The 14,501-nt window shown below is 38.5% G+C and overlaps 1 protein-coding gene across 2 annotated transcripts in view; it reads left to right on the top strand.

Annotated features, from left to right (window-relative positions):
• Positions 1-250: 250 nt before the first annotated feature.
• kars1 (lysyl-tRNA synthetase 1) overlaps positions 251-14,501 on the top strand; it is a 53,970-nt gene continuing 39,719 nt past the window's right edge. Inside the window, exons 1-3 of one of the 2 annotated variants that reach the window (XM_028809800.2) lie at positions 282-394; positions 6,073-6,233; positions 7,061-7,202. In XM_028809800.2, the coding sequence (XP_028665633.1) occupies positions 6,097-6,233; positions 7,061-7,202 (279 nt within the window). In that variant the 5' untranslated portion in view covers positions 282-394; positions 6,073-6,096. Of the gene's footprint in view, positions 395-6,072; positions 6,234-7,060; positions 7,203-14,501 lie in introns of both variants that reach the window. The other variant, XM_028809802.2, reaches the window with a different exon arrangement.

The raw sequence follows: 14,501 nt of genomic DNA, 5'->3' as shown, positions 1-14,501 counted from the left end.
ATTCTTTCCAAACTTTGCAATCCAAATATGCAGGCTTCTCTGGCTGCCTATACTCCTGGCCGGGGCAGTGAGAAATAACGAAAGTGAGGAACCTTAAGACAAGAAACGTGACAACATTTACAATTTTAAGCCTCAACTGTCATATTTGCCCGCAATATTCTTTCCAAACTTTGCAATCCAAATCTGCAGGCTTCTCTGGCTGCCTATACTCCTGGCCGGGGCAGTGAGAAATAACGAAAGTGAGGAACCTTAAGACAAGGCGTGCCGTAAACCACGGAAGTGTGACGCAAAGACGCGCTGGAGGCCGGATATAATCCTTTTCGTTTTTACTTCACGCGTCTGTAACGATGGCTGATACCGCTGTTGTGGACGGAGACACCAAAATCAGCAAAAAGTAAGAAAAGTGTGATTTCATCAAACGTTTCTTGCATAATTTTAAATGGTGCGTTTATGCATGTCTCTTCAACATCATGGCTTGAAGCTTATTTTTAGATTGCCTTTTCATTTTGCTCGCCGTTTCTCAGAGTCGCGTTTCCTCCAGTATTACATCAGGTGAACGCGAAGCATTGTGGGATAAGGTCTGCATGTCACCCAGTGCTAACCTCGCAGGTCTGTCCTTCTCTTTCACCATTTTAAATGTAGTCTTACATGGAAACTTCAGTGGGGTTTTACTAAAACTATTCGATGTTATTGGTATTATCGAGCTACGTTGTCGTTGACTGGCATATCTTATGCCGAAATATCCAGTACTCTTCAGAACGAAACATATAGGGCAAGTTAGCATTTTAGACAGGTTTTTGTGAAGTGCAAGTTGATTTCTCGTGTGGGGCAGAATACTATTCCCTTTCGCTACAGAAATGTCATTATAATGTTATGAGGTTATTAAACTATAGTTAACCAGTAGCAGTGCAGTTCTTTTTTAATAAGTTCACTTCATTTTATATATATAATATATATAGGACTAAGGTGAGGCGTGCATTTTAATTCATGGGATACTACCGCATCGATGTGTAAATATTGAAGGCACTTTCATTTGCTTATTTACATAAGATAAATACATAGATACATCAAACATCAACTTCACAAATACACACCAGAGTTACTAAACAGAAAGGAAAACTCCTGACTTGGCCAAAGATAAAAAGATGAGTCACCGGCTTTATAAAGGCGTTTTGCCGTTGGTATGATAAGAGTTCTGGCGAATAATTCGTTGTCTGAATGTACTTTACTTAATGATCCTGTGTCACAGAGAGGATGTTCAGCCTTATTCATAATGGCTGTCAGTTTCGTTTTCATTCTCACCTGCAGTACTATTTTCAACAGGTCTAGAGAGTGTCCCATAACTGAGCCTGCCTTTTAACTTGCTTGTTGATTCGGTAGGCTTCTGTTGAAGTGATGTTACTGGGCCAGTACACCAGTGTAGAAAATTCTACAGTCAAATTCAGAGTTGTACAACATACAGTGGGGTGTTTTCTCCTAAGGAGAAAAAGAATCAGTTCTTTTTACATGTAGTTCATGAATTTTGGGAGGCCAGTCTAACCAGTTATTGATGTGGATCCCAAGTACTTGTAGTATTGCTTGGGGCCAGGGCTGAGGAGTTGGAGTCAGAAGCAAAAATGTACCAACATCGAATAAATGAAAATTTTAGTATGTTAAAAATTCTGATTTCACATATACTAAATAGAATAAACTTTTTTCTTTTCAAGGATTTATATTGAATAGTGATTTTTATTTTGCAAATTTTTAAATATTATTGCACACATAATATGTTTGTATGCACAAAATCACATTGGCAAAAAGTGTTTTTACAAAGTTGACACTTTTTGAACACATTACAATCTCAACAAATGGGAAAATGAGTCTGAATCATTTTGTAATTTAGCTCTGTAAACTTCTTTCCTTCACTCACATTTCTGTTCAGTGTTCTTTATACACTCTTTAGAGCCTCTTTGTCACCAGAGTTGAAAACTCTCATCTTATCATTCATTAGAATTTTCGGCCCCTTAATAATCCATGGCTTGTTGTTTGGGGGTTCAAAGTGATTTATTATTAGAGTGTTGGTAACAGAGTGAATAAGTTATGCTGCCGGGTCCTCATTTGCAGACGGAGTAATAAAAACATTAAAAAGGATAATCTAAGTTATCTCCTTAGACAAAGAGAAAAGCCAAGCAAAATGACACCTTTTATTGGCTAACTAAAAAGATTACAAAATGCAAGCTTTCGAGGCAACTCAGGCCCCTTCTTCAGGCAAGATGTAATCCTCCTTAGACAAATAACATTGTCAAAATCCAACAACCAGAATTTCAACATCTGGATTGCAAATTTTAGTTTTAACTATGATATGCTGCTTTTCCACCATTCATCACACACAATGACGACCATGACCCTTCTTGCTTTTATTCCCCCAGAAAGCACTAGGTCTCTGTCTGTTTGAGTAAGGTAACATTCACCCAGCATTAAGGTTTCAGCCAGCTCTCTCTAATACACAAGATGCCTGTGTGCACCATGACGTGCTTTGGGAGCAGGCAGTTCATCCATCCTATGTGTCTGAATTTTGAGTTTGTATGTGCTGTGTGTACGTATTCGTGTGTGTAGTTACACCCTGCCCAGGCATGGTTTCTGCCTTGCATCCATTACTGTTGGGTAAAGCACCAGCTCTTTGGGACCTGGACCTTAATAAGATGGTTAGAAGATGGGTGGATGGACTTCCTCTTGTTAATTTGAGTTTGTGGTATGCATTTAAAAAATATATCCTCCATTATAGCTGATTATCCAAAATAACTTTCAATTAAAACATGCAGTGTGTGTGTATAATATATATATGTTCCAGTTGTGCCTTTTGGAACCCTGAACTAGATTAAGTGGGCTTGAAAATGTTCAAATATAAAACACAAACAAAACGTAAATACTTATTTCTATAGACATATAATTAATAATGCATTATCATAAAAAGTACATTGCATTTTTATTAGTTCGCATGAATCTATTATTGAACTTGCTTTTCTACTTCAGTTCTAGTTTTCATGATAGTATTGTTAGCTCTCATTTAAAAAAATAAATAAATAAAATCTGTCTTTGCTCTTTTGTTATCAAACTACTTCTGGCTTAAAGGCTTCCAAGCTCAATTATTCAAAGTGCTGTGCCAGATTCCTGATGTGGGCGACAGCTATGGTGTCTTTGTCATTTCAATATTTAAGATTCCTCAATGTGTCAAGTGTCTTCATTCCTGTTACTCGTTGTAGCCAGCCAAGAAACATTACATTGTTGCCAAACCCTTGCCCATTTTCATCAATCCATCTGGTCAATACTAATTCCTCCAATCTTTCTTTTCACAACACATGGGCAACAAATTGAATTTGTCTTTTCACAATCACCTCTAACACGTCTTGTGGTTTTCCTATTAGAATTCATGTTGAACTGTGCCTTTTGTAGGTAAATGGGGCACCAAATAAATTGGGTGAGAACTAAAAAAACGTGAGCGCCCTTGTTCAGATTCTGACTTGGTGCTGCGCCATGACAAGACTTTACTTCATTGCTGCTCTCTTTTATTCAGTTGTTGGGATTATAGTTTCTTTTCACATTTATCTTAGATAGATAGATAGATAGATACTTTATTAATCCCAAGGGGAAATTCAAATCTTGTCGATATCTCTTGTTTATCTCATACAGGAAAGGGTGGTTAGGGTTGGTTTATTTTATCTTGATGGTTATGTTTCACTCTGTCTCCATATTTTTTGTTGTTATGGTCTTTACTGCAGTCCTTTCTCTTAGTTTATATCTATCTCCTTGATAGGGTTGGGGCGGTGCTGCTCCTCGCTTGTCAGACCACCCAGGCTCCTTTTGTTGTTATGAAGAATTCTGATCTCCACAGGGCTAGTTTTGATGAGTTGGCACCAGTTGTAGGGATGTTATTTTATGTAAATTTTCTTTTAACCTCTTTCAAGATTTGATCAAAAAACAAAATTCATTAGAAAAAAGTGAACATCTTTTATTGAATAAGGTAAAAAAAAAAACCACCAATATTATTCACATTCCTTAATTTTCACTGCTGTAACTTTAACATTTTGACTGTGTATGTAGCTTTTATTGGTACAGAATTAAGGTTTATTTCTCATTTTTCATTACAAAACCCATTCTGTAGAACTATGTCTTTTGTTTCATTAAATGAAAGTGAAACACTGCTGAGAGTAGAGAGACTTTAGAGTAAAGGAGTGTGTTACAGAGATTACAGTGTCGGATTGCAAATCAATTGTAACTTTTGCCCAATGTATATAGAAACTACCTCTACAACTTAATTTATTAGCGAAAATAAATACTTTTTTAAAAGTAAGTGCTACTTATACCCAAACATAAAGTCACCCCCAACCTGTCCATCAGGTAATCCTTGACATTTCACATTTTTACTCCATTCCAGCACCTGCACAGCTTGTATTGCTGATAGGATCTGCTTTCCCAAATGAGTTCTGATTATAGATATTTATACAAAAACATTCCTCGTCCAATAAAAAAAAACAGAATTTCAACTACAAATCATAGATATGTAAGACAGTATCAGCTAATTAAAGAGAAACTTAAGTTCATGACTGAAGATAATTTGACATCTACCAGATATAACATTAAAAAAGTGGATGAAATCTGCACAATAAAATGTCATGAATTGGGTAAGTAGAAATGAGAAACGAATTTGGATGGGTGAAGACAGTAATATCATGTTAAAGAGGTCTCACTTGTGTGCTGGGCAGTTTTCTTTCTTTATTTTGAATTAATTTGATATGTATTTCTGTTAAGAAGGTATATTGATGTGCTTAGAATTATTCACTTGACTAGAGTTACATTGGTACTTTGAGACTAACTGGAACTAAGTGTAAAATTGAGAGTTTTTTGGGATCTTGCAGTGGGTGAGGGATGAGAATTGAACCAGCAACCTTATAGTTGAGAGTCCACTGACACAGCTGTGCTGCGCAGTGGTTGAACACGCACCTTATTTAAACGTTCTTTCTTTCTGTGGGCCCTTTCAGTGCAGAAAATTGATGCCCCTGGTGCATAAATGAGGACCAGCAAACTGGAACAGAAAAGCTCTCAACTAATAATGGTGCTGAGGGCTTTGGCAATTCCTTTTTTTTCTGAATATGTTTTATCTTTGGGACATCTTTTTTTCTGGTTTATTGCAAAAAAAGGCAGTATTCTTGATTTTTTAAACTGGACAATTTTGACCTGTTCGACAATGAAGTGTAAAATACATGATACATAGATTTTGTTTTTTAATTGTTCCAGTAGTTTACTTACTTTTGTGCATTATCCTAACAGAGAAGTTTAACCATTGTATACACTTTTTTATACTTTTATGGAATGGTGAAATATTTCAGAGTTTTCCCATACTAAAACATTACATTAAATGTCTACTGTGAATTATTTTCACAAATAATAAAACTGCATAATTATCTGATTTATTTACTTACAGTTAATTCTGCTTTTCAGAGACATTCAGTTAACTTCTGTATGAGAAAAATATTTTATGTGTTGTAATTTTAATTAAAATTGAAGCATGTATCATTTCCACCCGTCAGCCTGTAGTCTGTGATGACTACACTGTTGACATTAGCCCACTTAACGTATTAGTAACCAGCTGCAAATTGATTTTGGTTGCACATCACTAATAGATAATCTTTGAAAGTCAAGAAACCCGTACAGAAATTTGTGAAAATAAAACATCTCATTTTAGTTTATGCTTGGTTTTTTTCACCACATAGTAATATGCAGAATGTAGAGGAGTCACTTTTTAATTTTACATTAAACACTATAATTGAAGAATGCAACATTAGGCTTGTATATGAAATCTTGCAAACCTTGTACATTACCTACCTGCCTCCTTTTTCTCCCATCAGTGTTTTACATGGTATTCCTTTGATCAAATATATATTTGAGATCATTAACAAAAAAGAAATGACATTTTACATATTAAAGAAATGTACAAATATTTGCAAATTTTAAAAGATTTCTTAAAAAAAATCTGGTTTAACGGAGCACTTCATAGTGGGATGTGCCTTGTTGTTTTTCTGTCTCTTTTCCCAGGTCTGTTCGATAGCTGGAGTAGCCATGCTCACTTTATTTAGAGCTGCCAGGCAGCAGGTTTGCCAAATGTGCAGGTTCGGGGTTCAGAGGGTGAAGGTTGCCTTCCCAGACATGGTCGTTTTCCCTTCTATCCAAGGGAATCGCTGGCGAGGTGACAAAAGGTTGGTAGCTTTTTGTTTTTTTATTATTATTTAAAAAAAAAAAAAAAGGAAACCAACCTTTTGTCATCCCCTAGGGAAAACAAATACTTTTTTTATATTCTAATTCCTGCCTATATGGTATTAGTAAAGCCACTCTTTCGAGACTCCAATTGGTTCAAAATGCGGCTGCAAGACTTTTAACTGGAAGCAGCAGAAGCAAACACATTACACCGATTTTAAAAACCCTACACTGGCTGCCGGTTAGTTTCAGAATTGATTTTAAGATACTCCTCTTAGCCTATAAGGCACTAAATGGTCTAGCCCCTGCCTACTTGAGTGTCTTGCTCCATCGTCACAATCCCCCTCGTGTTCTTAGATCCGCAGATCAGCTGCTCCTAACCGTTCCCAAGGCACATTTTAAAGCTCGTGGTGAAAGGGCTTTTTCTGTCTGTGCACCCAAGCTCTGGAACTCCTTACCTTTAGTGGTTAGGCAGGCCGCTTCAGTCACCACATTCAAATCAAACCTAAAAACTCACTTCTTCACATTGGCTTTTAATTCTTAACCTGTCTTATTCCCACTTGCTTTTTGCTATTTCTCTGTTTTATTGGGTCCCCTGACCTGTTTTTTTTAGTGTCTCTGTTTTAATTCTCTCTTAATGTTTGTTTTTTTTTTAATTTTTTGCTTTTAGTCTTGCTTGTTTTAACTGTACAGCGCTTCGGTCAGTTGTAATGCTGTGTTTTTAAGCGCTTAACAAATAAAAATGGTATGGTATGGTATGGTAATATGGGAATCATGGATTATTCCAGAAAGTATATCTTCTAATTTATCGCGTTTGCCTTCCATTCAGTGAGCTAAAGCGCCGGCTGAAAGCTGAAAAGAAAGCTGCTGAGAAGGAGACGCGTCTCAAAGATAATACAGAGCAGAAGGAGACAAATGAGAAGACTGAGCAGAACCTCTATGCAGCTGATGAGGAAAATTTGGATCCCAATGTAAGTGATATATTTTGTTGTTTTTATGTATTTATCAATTTACTTGTTTCTTTAATCCAGGCCTATAGGAGCTTGAGAGACCTTTTCTAACAGTGGTGTTATCTTTCAGTTTTCACATCCATTATCCAACCCGCTATATCCTAACTACACGGTCACGGGGGTCTGCTGGAGCCAATCCCAGCCAAGACAGGGCGCAAGGCAGGAAACAAACCCTGGGTAGGGCGCCAGCCCACCACAGGGCAGCTTTCACATTGAATTTGAATAACTTCCATTATTAACATCATTACCTTGAAATTTCTTTCTTTTTTCTAATTTTTATTAGTTAATATTTTTAAACATGTTTCATTCAATTCAAGCTTGTGGGAGGCTGGAGCTTATCTGGGCAACACAAGGCAAGAACTAATGCTTTATAGGAAGTTAGTCTCTTGCAGAGCCCACTGACAAACACAACTACCGGCAAATTCACATTGTGCACAAATAGAAACACTCTTAGGTCAGCCAATGAATGTGCTTAGGAAGTGGAAGGAAACCCAGAGTAGGAGAAAAAACCTATGCAGACGTGCAAAACGTGTAAACTCTGTGCAGACAACAACCAGACATGGGATTCAAACACAAGACGCTTAGTCTGTGAAGCAGCAGTAGCTTGTACCACAGAACCACCCTGTCTCATTCTTTCTCTAGTATCAGTGACAATAATTACATGCATGCTAATATTCCAATAATAATAATAGATCTAAAAGCTTATCTAGAATAAAAAAATCTTAAGCAGCAAAATAATACACACTAATGAAATTGAAAACAGTCCAAAAGAAATTTCAACTGAAGTAAAATGAGAGAATTAAACCTTTCGTGTTGAGTAAGATGGGATAAGGTGTAAATATGCAAACTGAAGTACTTTCTCCATCAGAATACCTTTGGTTTTGATGAACATGCCCTTTCATGCAGCATGTTTGATAGAGTTTGAATTTAAAATAGTAGCCTAGATGTCAATATTACAGTATGACACTTAGTAAATTTCAGCAGTTAACACTGATTTGAACCATGCTGCTCTAGGATCTTGGTAATTTTGTACATGATTGGTCCTATTTGTTATTTGAAAATATGCTTCAAAAAGAGGATAAAGTTTTCTTTTGTATAGGCTCCTGGATACAAGCTTGATTGACCTGGACAGAATACTCCATACATACTGTATCAAGCTCTGCTACCACCTGAGTAATGATACACATCATTAATGGCTGTGGAGATTTTCTTGTTACCTCTTCTGTGACATTACAGTTTTCGTTAATTCACATGCAGGTAGTCCACCGAAAGGATGTAATATTACGCAGAAATTTTGCTTCCGTTTTTATTGGTTAACTCAATGAGCACATCACTTTGCTGCACACTTTTATCTTGTCTGAACATCAAACATGCAGTTCTTATAAGGTGCATCAAATAGGTAACATGGCATAATATGTGTTTCCCTTTTTAAGTCATTTGCAAGAGAAATGCCCAGCAGACTGTGTTCAATTTTGAAGAACATTATACCCACTAAGAACATTTATAGATTATGACACATAAAACTCCTGTTTGAAATGAAAATGGAATGCCTCATACATGTAATTAGGCATTTTATGCAAATTACTTTCTAGTCAACTCAAGACATAATTTAACCCTATCTCTTAATTTGACACAAACTTTTTCCCCCAGCTTTAGCTGTATGTTAAAGAGGGAGAGTCCCAAGTTATTCTTTCAATATTTCTCCATATTGTTGGGCTACTTGCCCTCTAGCATCCTGAAGGAACGTTACGTTTTTCTTCCCAGGTCACAACTGTCTGTCTTCTGGGTTGATGCCCCAGGACAGCAATAAGCCAAGAACATCTGGTACATATACTATGCTTAATGCCTTCTGGAGACCCCTGCACTCACACTGGAAAGGAGAGCACAGGCTGCCTTTCCTGAATGGAGGGTTTATTTGGGACTTTTGTTACCAAATTTTTTATTGGCCAAAATAAGACCAGAAATGTAATATACATTCAGATGTGGACTTTAGGTTCTCATACACTATCCTTATGTTGCTGAGCCCTTAGTATTGTCATGTCATCTGGCGACTCTTTCATGCTGCTTTTATTTTGGTGTGGCTTCTCTGCTTCTTTATCAACTATTTTAACATGACCTATTTAATGGGGATTGCCTGATTAGATTAATCTGATGTGACCTTCTGGTATTGAACAACTCTGTTACATTTACAGTGCATATAAAAAGTCTAAACACCCTTAGTGAGATTTCAGCTGTTCTTGTCATAAAGGCCTAATGACAAATTATGGTAGACCTTTTTTCTCTATTTAGATCTTATAACCTGCAATATTTGAATGAAAACAAATTGCTAATTTTTAGGAAAAGTAAGCAGAAATAAACAACTTAATTTAACAACTTAACTTTTTTCACCTAATATTTTATAAAGTGATCCTGATTTTGTCCATGTGAAGACTTCTTTTTCTATTCAGTATTCAGTACATCCCCAAAATTCGCGGGGGTTACGTTCCTAGAGCGCCCACGAATTGTGAAAAACTGCAAATTTTAGAAGTGGTTAAAAAAATTACTATTTTCATAGTTTAAACCCTAAATATGCCCCCAAAACACTTTAATTTAATTTCAAACTCAGCTTAATACATTACCTAAAAATAAAGAATGTAAAGGTAAACCTGTATACTGTACTGCTATGTCTCCCACAGTGCTAGAATGTAAAATACAGATGTTACCGCTATATGTACTGTAATTCATGCAAGCGCGTTTTCATTGCCAGAAGCCTTAGACGGTACAGGGCGTTTCGATGGCATCTTGGGGCTTTAAGCCTTAAACTGCCATATACTTGGGGGTTAATGCATCCCTGGATGCCAAATACTTTTTTTGCTGCACTTTAAGTAAACATCACAATTAACAAAGAAAAAGTGAAATTTTAATGGAACACTTTTTTTTCATGCAAAGTGCATCACAAATACTGCAACACTGATCATTGTACACACTGCTAATGAACTGTAAAAACTACTGGAACAATATGTACAAAGTGCAACTGACACCATGGATGTAAATCCATCCATCCATCCATTTTCCAACCCGCTGAATCTGAACACAGGGTCACGGTGGTCTGCTGGAGCCAATCCCAGCGAACACAGGGCACAAGGCAGGAACCAATCCCGGGCAGGGTGCCAACCCACCGCAAGACACGCACAAACACACTCGCACACCAAGCACACACTAGGGCCAATTTAGAATCGTCAATCCACCTAACCTGCATGTCTTTGGACTGTGGGAGGAAACCGGAGTGCCCGGAGGAAACCCACGCAGACACTGAGAGAACATGCAAACTCCACGCAGGGAGGACCCGGGAAGTGAACCTGGGTCTCCTAACTGCAAGGCAGCAGCACTACCACTGCGCCACCGTGCCGCCCATGGATGTAAATCACTGAGAGAAATGCGCTTGAACTGGCTGCACGCAAGCACACAGAGGTAAGCGCTGACGCTGGCAGGCTAGTCTTAGTGCGGCTCACGCTTGGGTCACAGAAACACAGGAGATTGTAGAGACAGGAACTTTATTTAAACACTTCAAACAAACATGTCTCTTTCAGAAAAGAACTAACTGCATACTGTGCTCATTTATCGATTAAACAATAGACAAACATCATAGGGGTGCACAACCCCCAACAGGAGCAGAGACTGTCTGGGGGAGGAGAGAGACACAAAGCAGTCGGCCAAAAAGGACAGGTGCTGTTCAGGCTTTTAAGTAAACTGAAAACACAAGAACACTCAGCTGGAGATGTATCACAGTCAATCAGCAGCAAGGAGAAATGAATAACACTGTAGTGGTCCGGTGCTGCTAAGATTCACACCGTCGATGGTGATTTATTTATTTTTATGGTGGAGATTCCAGGGACACAACTAGCCTTGACCCGACCAGCGCGCACTCACAAACCGAGACAAAAATAAAGCAAACCGGTAATCAAACAGCAAATGAAGAATTTAATGAAAACAAATGAAATAAAACAATGATACCACCCGTTTCCCTTACGGCGATTACGCATTAAATACAACAAAGCACAAACGAAACACACACAGTAAATCATGAAAAAGTTAATGAAAAACAGCAACGGATGAAATGTAATTATGAAAATAGATAGCCCAGAGATCCGCACGTTGAATGGGAATGTAAAGATAGTCCTACCGGTAGTTCCTGAAATAGTGAAGATGGGTTCAGGAGCGCTTCTTTCTGTGCAGGATGGCCATGAATCCACTTATAGTCCTCATGTACACAGGCAGACGGCAGAGAATCCAGATGCACGAAACGATTCAGGACAAAATGAATAAGTACAGGTAACCCAACAGAAGGCAGGCAGACAGACAGGAACTTAAAACACAAATTACAAAAACTTTTTTTTTTGCTTTTGGTCACTGGCCCCCATTTTAAAAGCAGCGCTGACACCCTTTGACCTCAACAGCCCCAGAACCCTCAGCAGAAGACCAATCAGATCCACTGCAGGGACTGCTGGGAGTTGCAGTTTCAAATTCTATTGGCTACTTTCACCATCCCAAGCTGCGGTTCTCTCTACAGTACAGTATTACCATGAAAAAAGCCATAAAAATTGCGGAGGATATTTGCGGTTTCCGCTAACAATTATTAGTTAGGTTCTAAGGAAAAATCCGCAAATGACTGAGGCAGCGAACTCTGAACTGTGACTTTGCGGGGGTCTACTGTATAGCCAAAAGCACAGAAGGTTTTTTAATTGTAGAGTGCAGATATAGCCATGGTCCACAAAGTGCTAACAAACATTACATTGGCTCTTCTTGTTAAAAGCCACAGATCAAGACAGGAAAATAAAATAATCTGATATTGCATATAAAGGAGCACTGTGAAAACCATCTTTAAAGTGTTAAGCTGATAAGTTACCAGCAAGATATGGAAAAGCTCACAATGTGCCTTTGAAACTGAAGGCAGGGCAAGCAGAAAAGCTTATAATGAAGGCTACCAGGGGTAAGGATTACAGGAGTTTATCATTCATTTTGCTTATTCTCCCTACAAGTTTGAGTTGCTGAATTGTGGCATGATAGAAACTATTTTGTCACAAAAAAAAAAAATCTGATCCCCTATAAATTTTGCAAGAAAACACATTCACTCCCAAAGGCATTTGCAGATGTGTCCTAGTGCTTTAAATATACCATTTGACTTTATTTCCAAAAGATGTTCTTTGTGCAAACACAACTTTGCTGACACCCAAAAAACCCAGTGTCTGCTGTAAAACATTTCCGTGGCAGCAACCTGTAGTGGGACGGCTTATCTTCAGCAGGGAAAGGAGCTCTTTTCAGGATGGAAAAGAAAGTGAATAGCTCCAAATACTGTATCAAAAAACACAAACCTGCTACTCTAACTGTCCAAAATGACAGTTAGGTCAGTCAATTAATGGCTTAAAAAAAACTAAGTGTCCTTGAATGGCTCAGTCAGAGAAAGGAAGTCAAATCCAATTGAAGATCAATGGAGTTACCAAAAAAAGAGCTGTGCGGTGTGCACGGGACATCTGCCTGCATTTAAAGAACCTCAGCCTCTTTTGCAAAGAGTTGGATAAAACTGGGCAATCCCAAGTTATCTAGGAACCTGGTACTGTCGCAAAGCTCTATTAAAAGGTGAACCACCATGGTTAAAGAAACTGGGTACTTCGTTTATCTAAAGTTCCATTTACGTATGGGTAAAATGAATCACTCACATTGTGACATGTTGGATTTTCTTTAGCTATTAAAATAAGAATTTCACCGTACCCTGTGCATGTAGCAATACTACTACTTTATGCAGAAATCAAATAAAGGAAGAAAAGGGTTCTTCCACAAAGTATTACTTAAAGAGTGTGGACTCTTATGCAACAAAGGGGTTGACTTCTTTATTTTTAACTACTCCCTAAAATGATTAATTGCAACAAATTTTACCCTTAAGTGAAACTCATTATGAGATCTTTTTAAAGCTTACAAAAGGTCTAGCAAGAGGTGCTTTAGTTTTACCTACAACAACAAAAACAAGCTAAAATTTCAACAAGAGTGCAGATTTCTGCTATCTACTGTATTAGATTGTTTGTGGAGTTACGCACTATTCTATCTCGCTATATTGAACCTTTTTTTATTTATTACACACTGTACATATTTGGGGCGGTACGGTGGCGCAGTGGGTAGCGCTGCTGCCTCGCAGTTGGGAGATCTGGGGACCTGGGTTCGCTTCCCAGGTCCTCCCTGCGTGGAGTTTGCATGTTCTCCCCGTGTCTGCGTGGGTTTCCTCCGGGCGCTCCGGTTTCCTCCCACAGTCCAAAGACATGCAGGTTAGGTGGATTGGCGATTCTAAATTGGCCCTAGTGTATGCTTGGTGTGTGGGTGTGTTTGTGTGTGTCCTGCGGTGGGTTGGCACCCTGCCCGGGATTGGTTCCTGCCTTGTGCCCTGTGTTGGCTGGGATTGGCTCCAGCAGACCCCCGTGACCCTGTGTTCGGATTCAGCGGGTTGGACAATGGATGGATGAATGTACATATTTGTTATAACTGGAGCACAAGAAAGTTAAGTCACTCGCTCAGGTTCATATAGTAAGTCAAAGGTTGCAATTGAATGCACAACCTTGTGGTTTAAGGTCCACTGGCTTAGGCACCACACCACACAGTCTTCCTTTTATCTGAGCTAGCTCTTTCAGAGGTTAGGGTCACACTTGGCAATTGTTGTTATTGCTCATTTGTGTGTACATGTGGTTGTATACATTTCAGTTTGTGTAAATATTTTTCATCTTAATGGGGAACATTGTGATTGTAATGAGCTCCAGAGTTATATGTTTACCATCTCTTTGAAGTTGCAAAATATCTGTCAGTAAGATGGGAACAGAGAGCCTACATTTACAATGTTGTATTTGCTGTTCTGTGGGGGAGTAATTTAGCTCACAGTATTTTTAGTGAATACAGTGATCCCTCGCTATATCGCGCTTCGCCTTTCGCGGCTTCACTCCATCGCGGATTTTATATGTAAGCATATTTAAATATATATCGCGGATTTTTCGCTGCTTCGCGGGTTTCTGCGGACAATGGGTCTTTTAATTTCTGGTACATGCTTCCTCAGTTGGTTTGCCCAGTTGATTTCATACAAGGGACGCTATTGGCAGATGGCTGAAAAGCTATCCAGCTTACTTTCTCTCTTTCTCTCTCTCTCTCTCTCTCTCTTGCGCTGACGTAGGGGGGTGTGAGCAGGGGGGCTGTGTGCAGCTGCTTCCTGAAGGACAGGCTGCACGGAGCTTCGCATACTTAAAA

This window comes from Erpetoichthys calabaricus, chromosome 9, assembly GCF_900747795.2.
Source record: "Erpetoichthys calabaricus chromosome 9, fErpCal1.3, whole genome shotgun sequence".
Taxonomy (NCBI): domain Eukaryota; kingdom Metazoa; phylum Chordata; class Cladistia; order Polypteriformes; family Polypteridae; genus Erpetoichthys; species Erpetoichthys calabaricus.
This window is presented reverse-complemented; position numbering and strand designations above follow the sequence as displayed.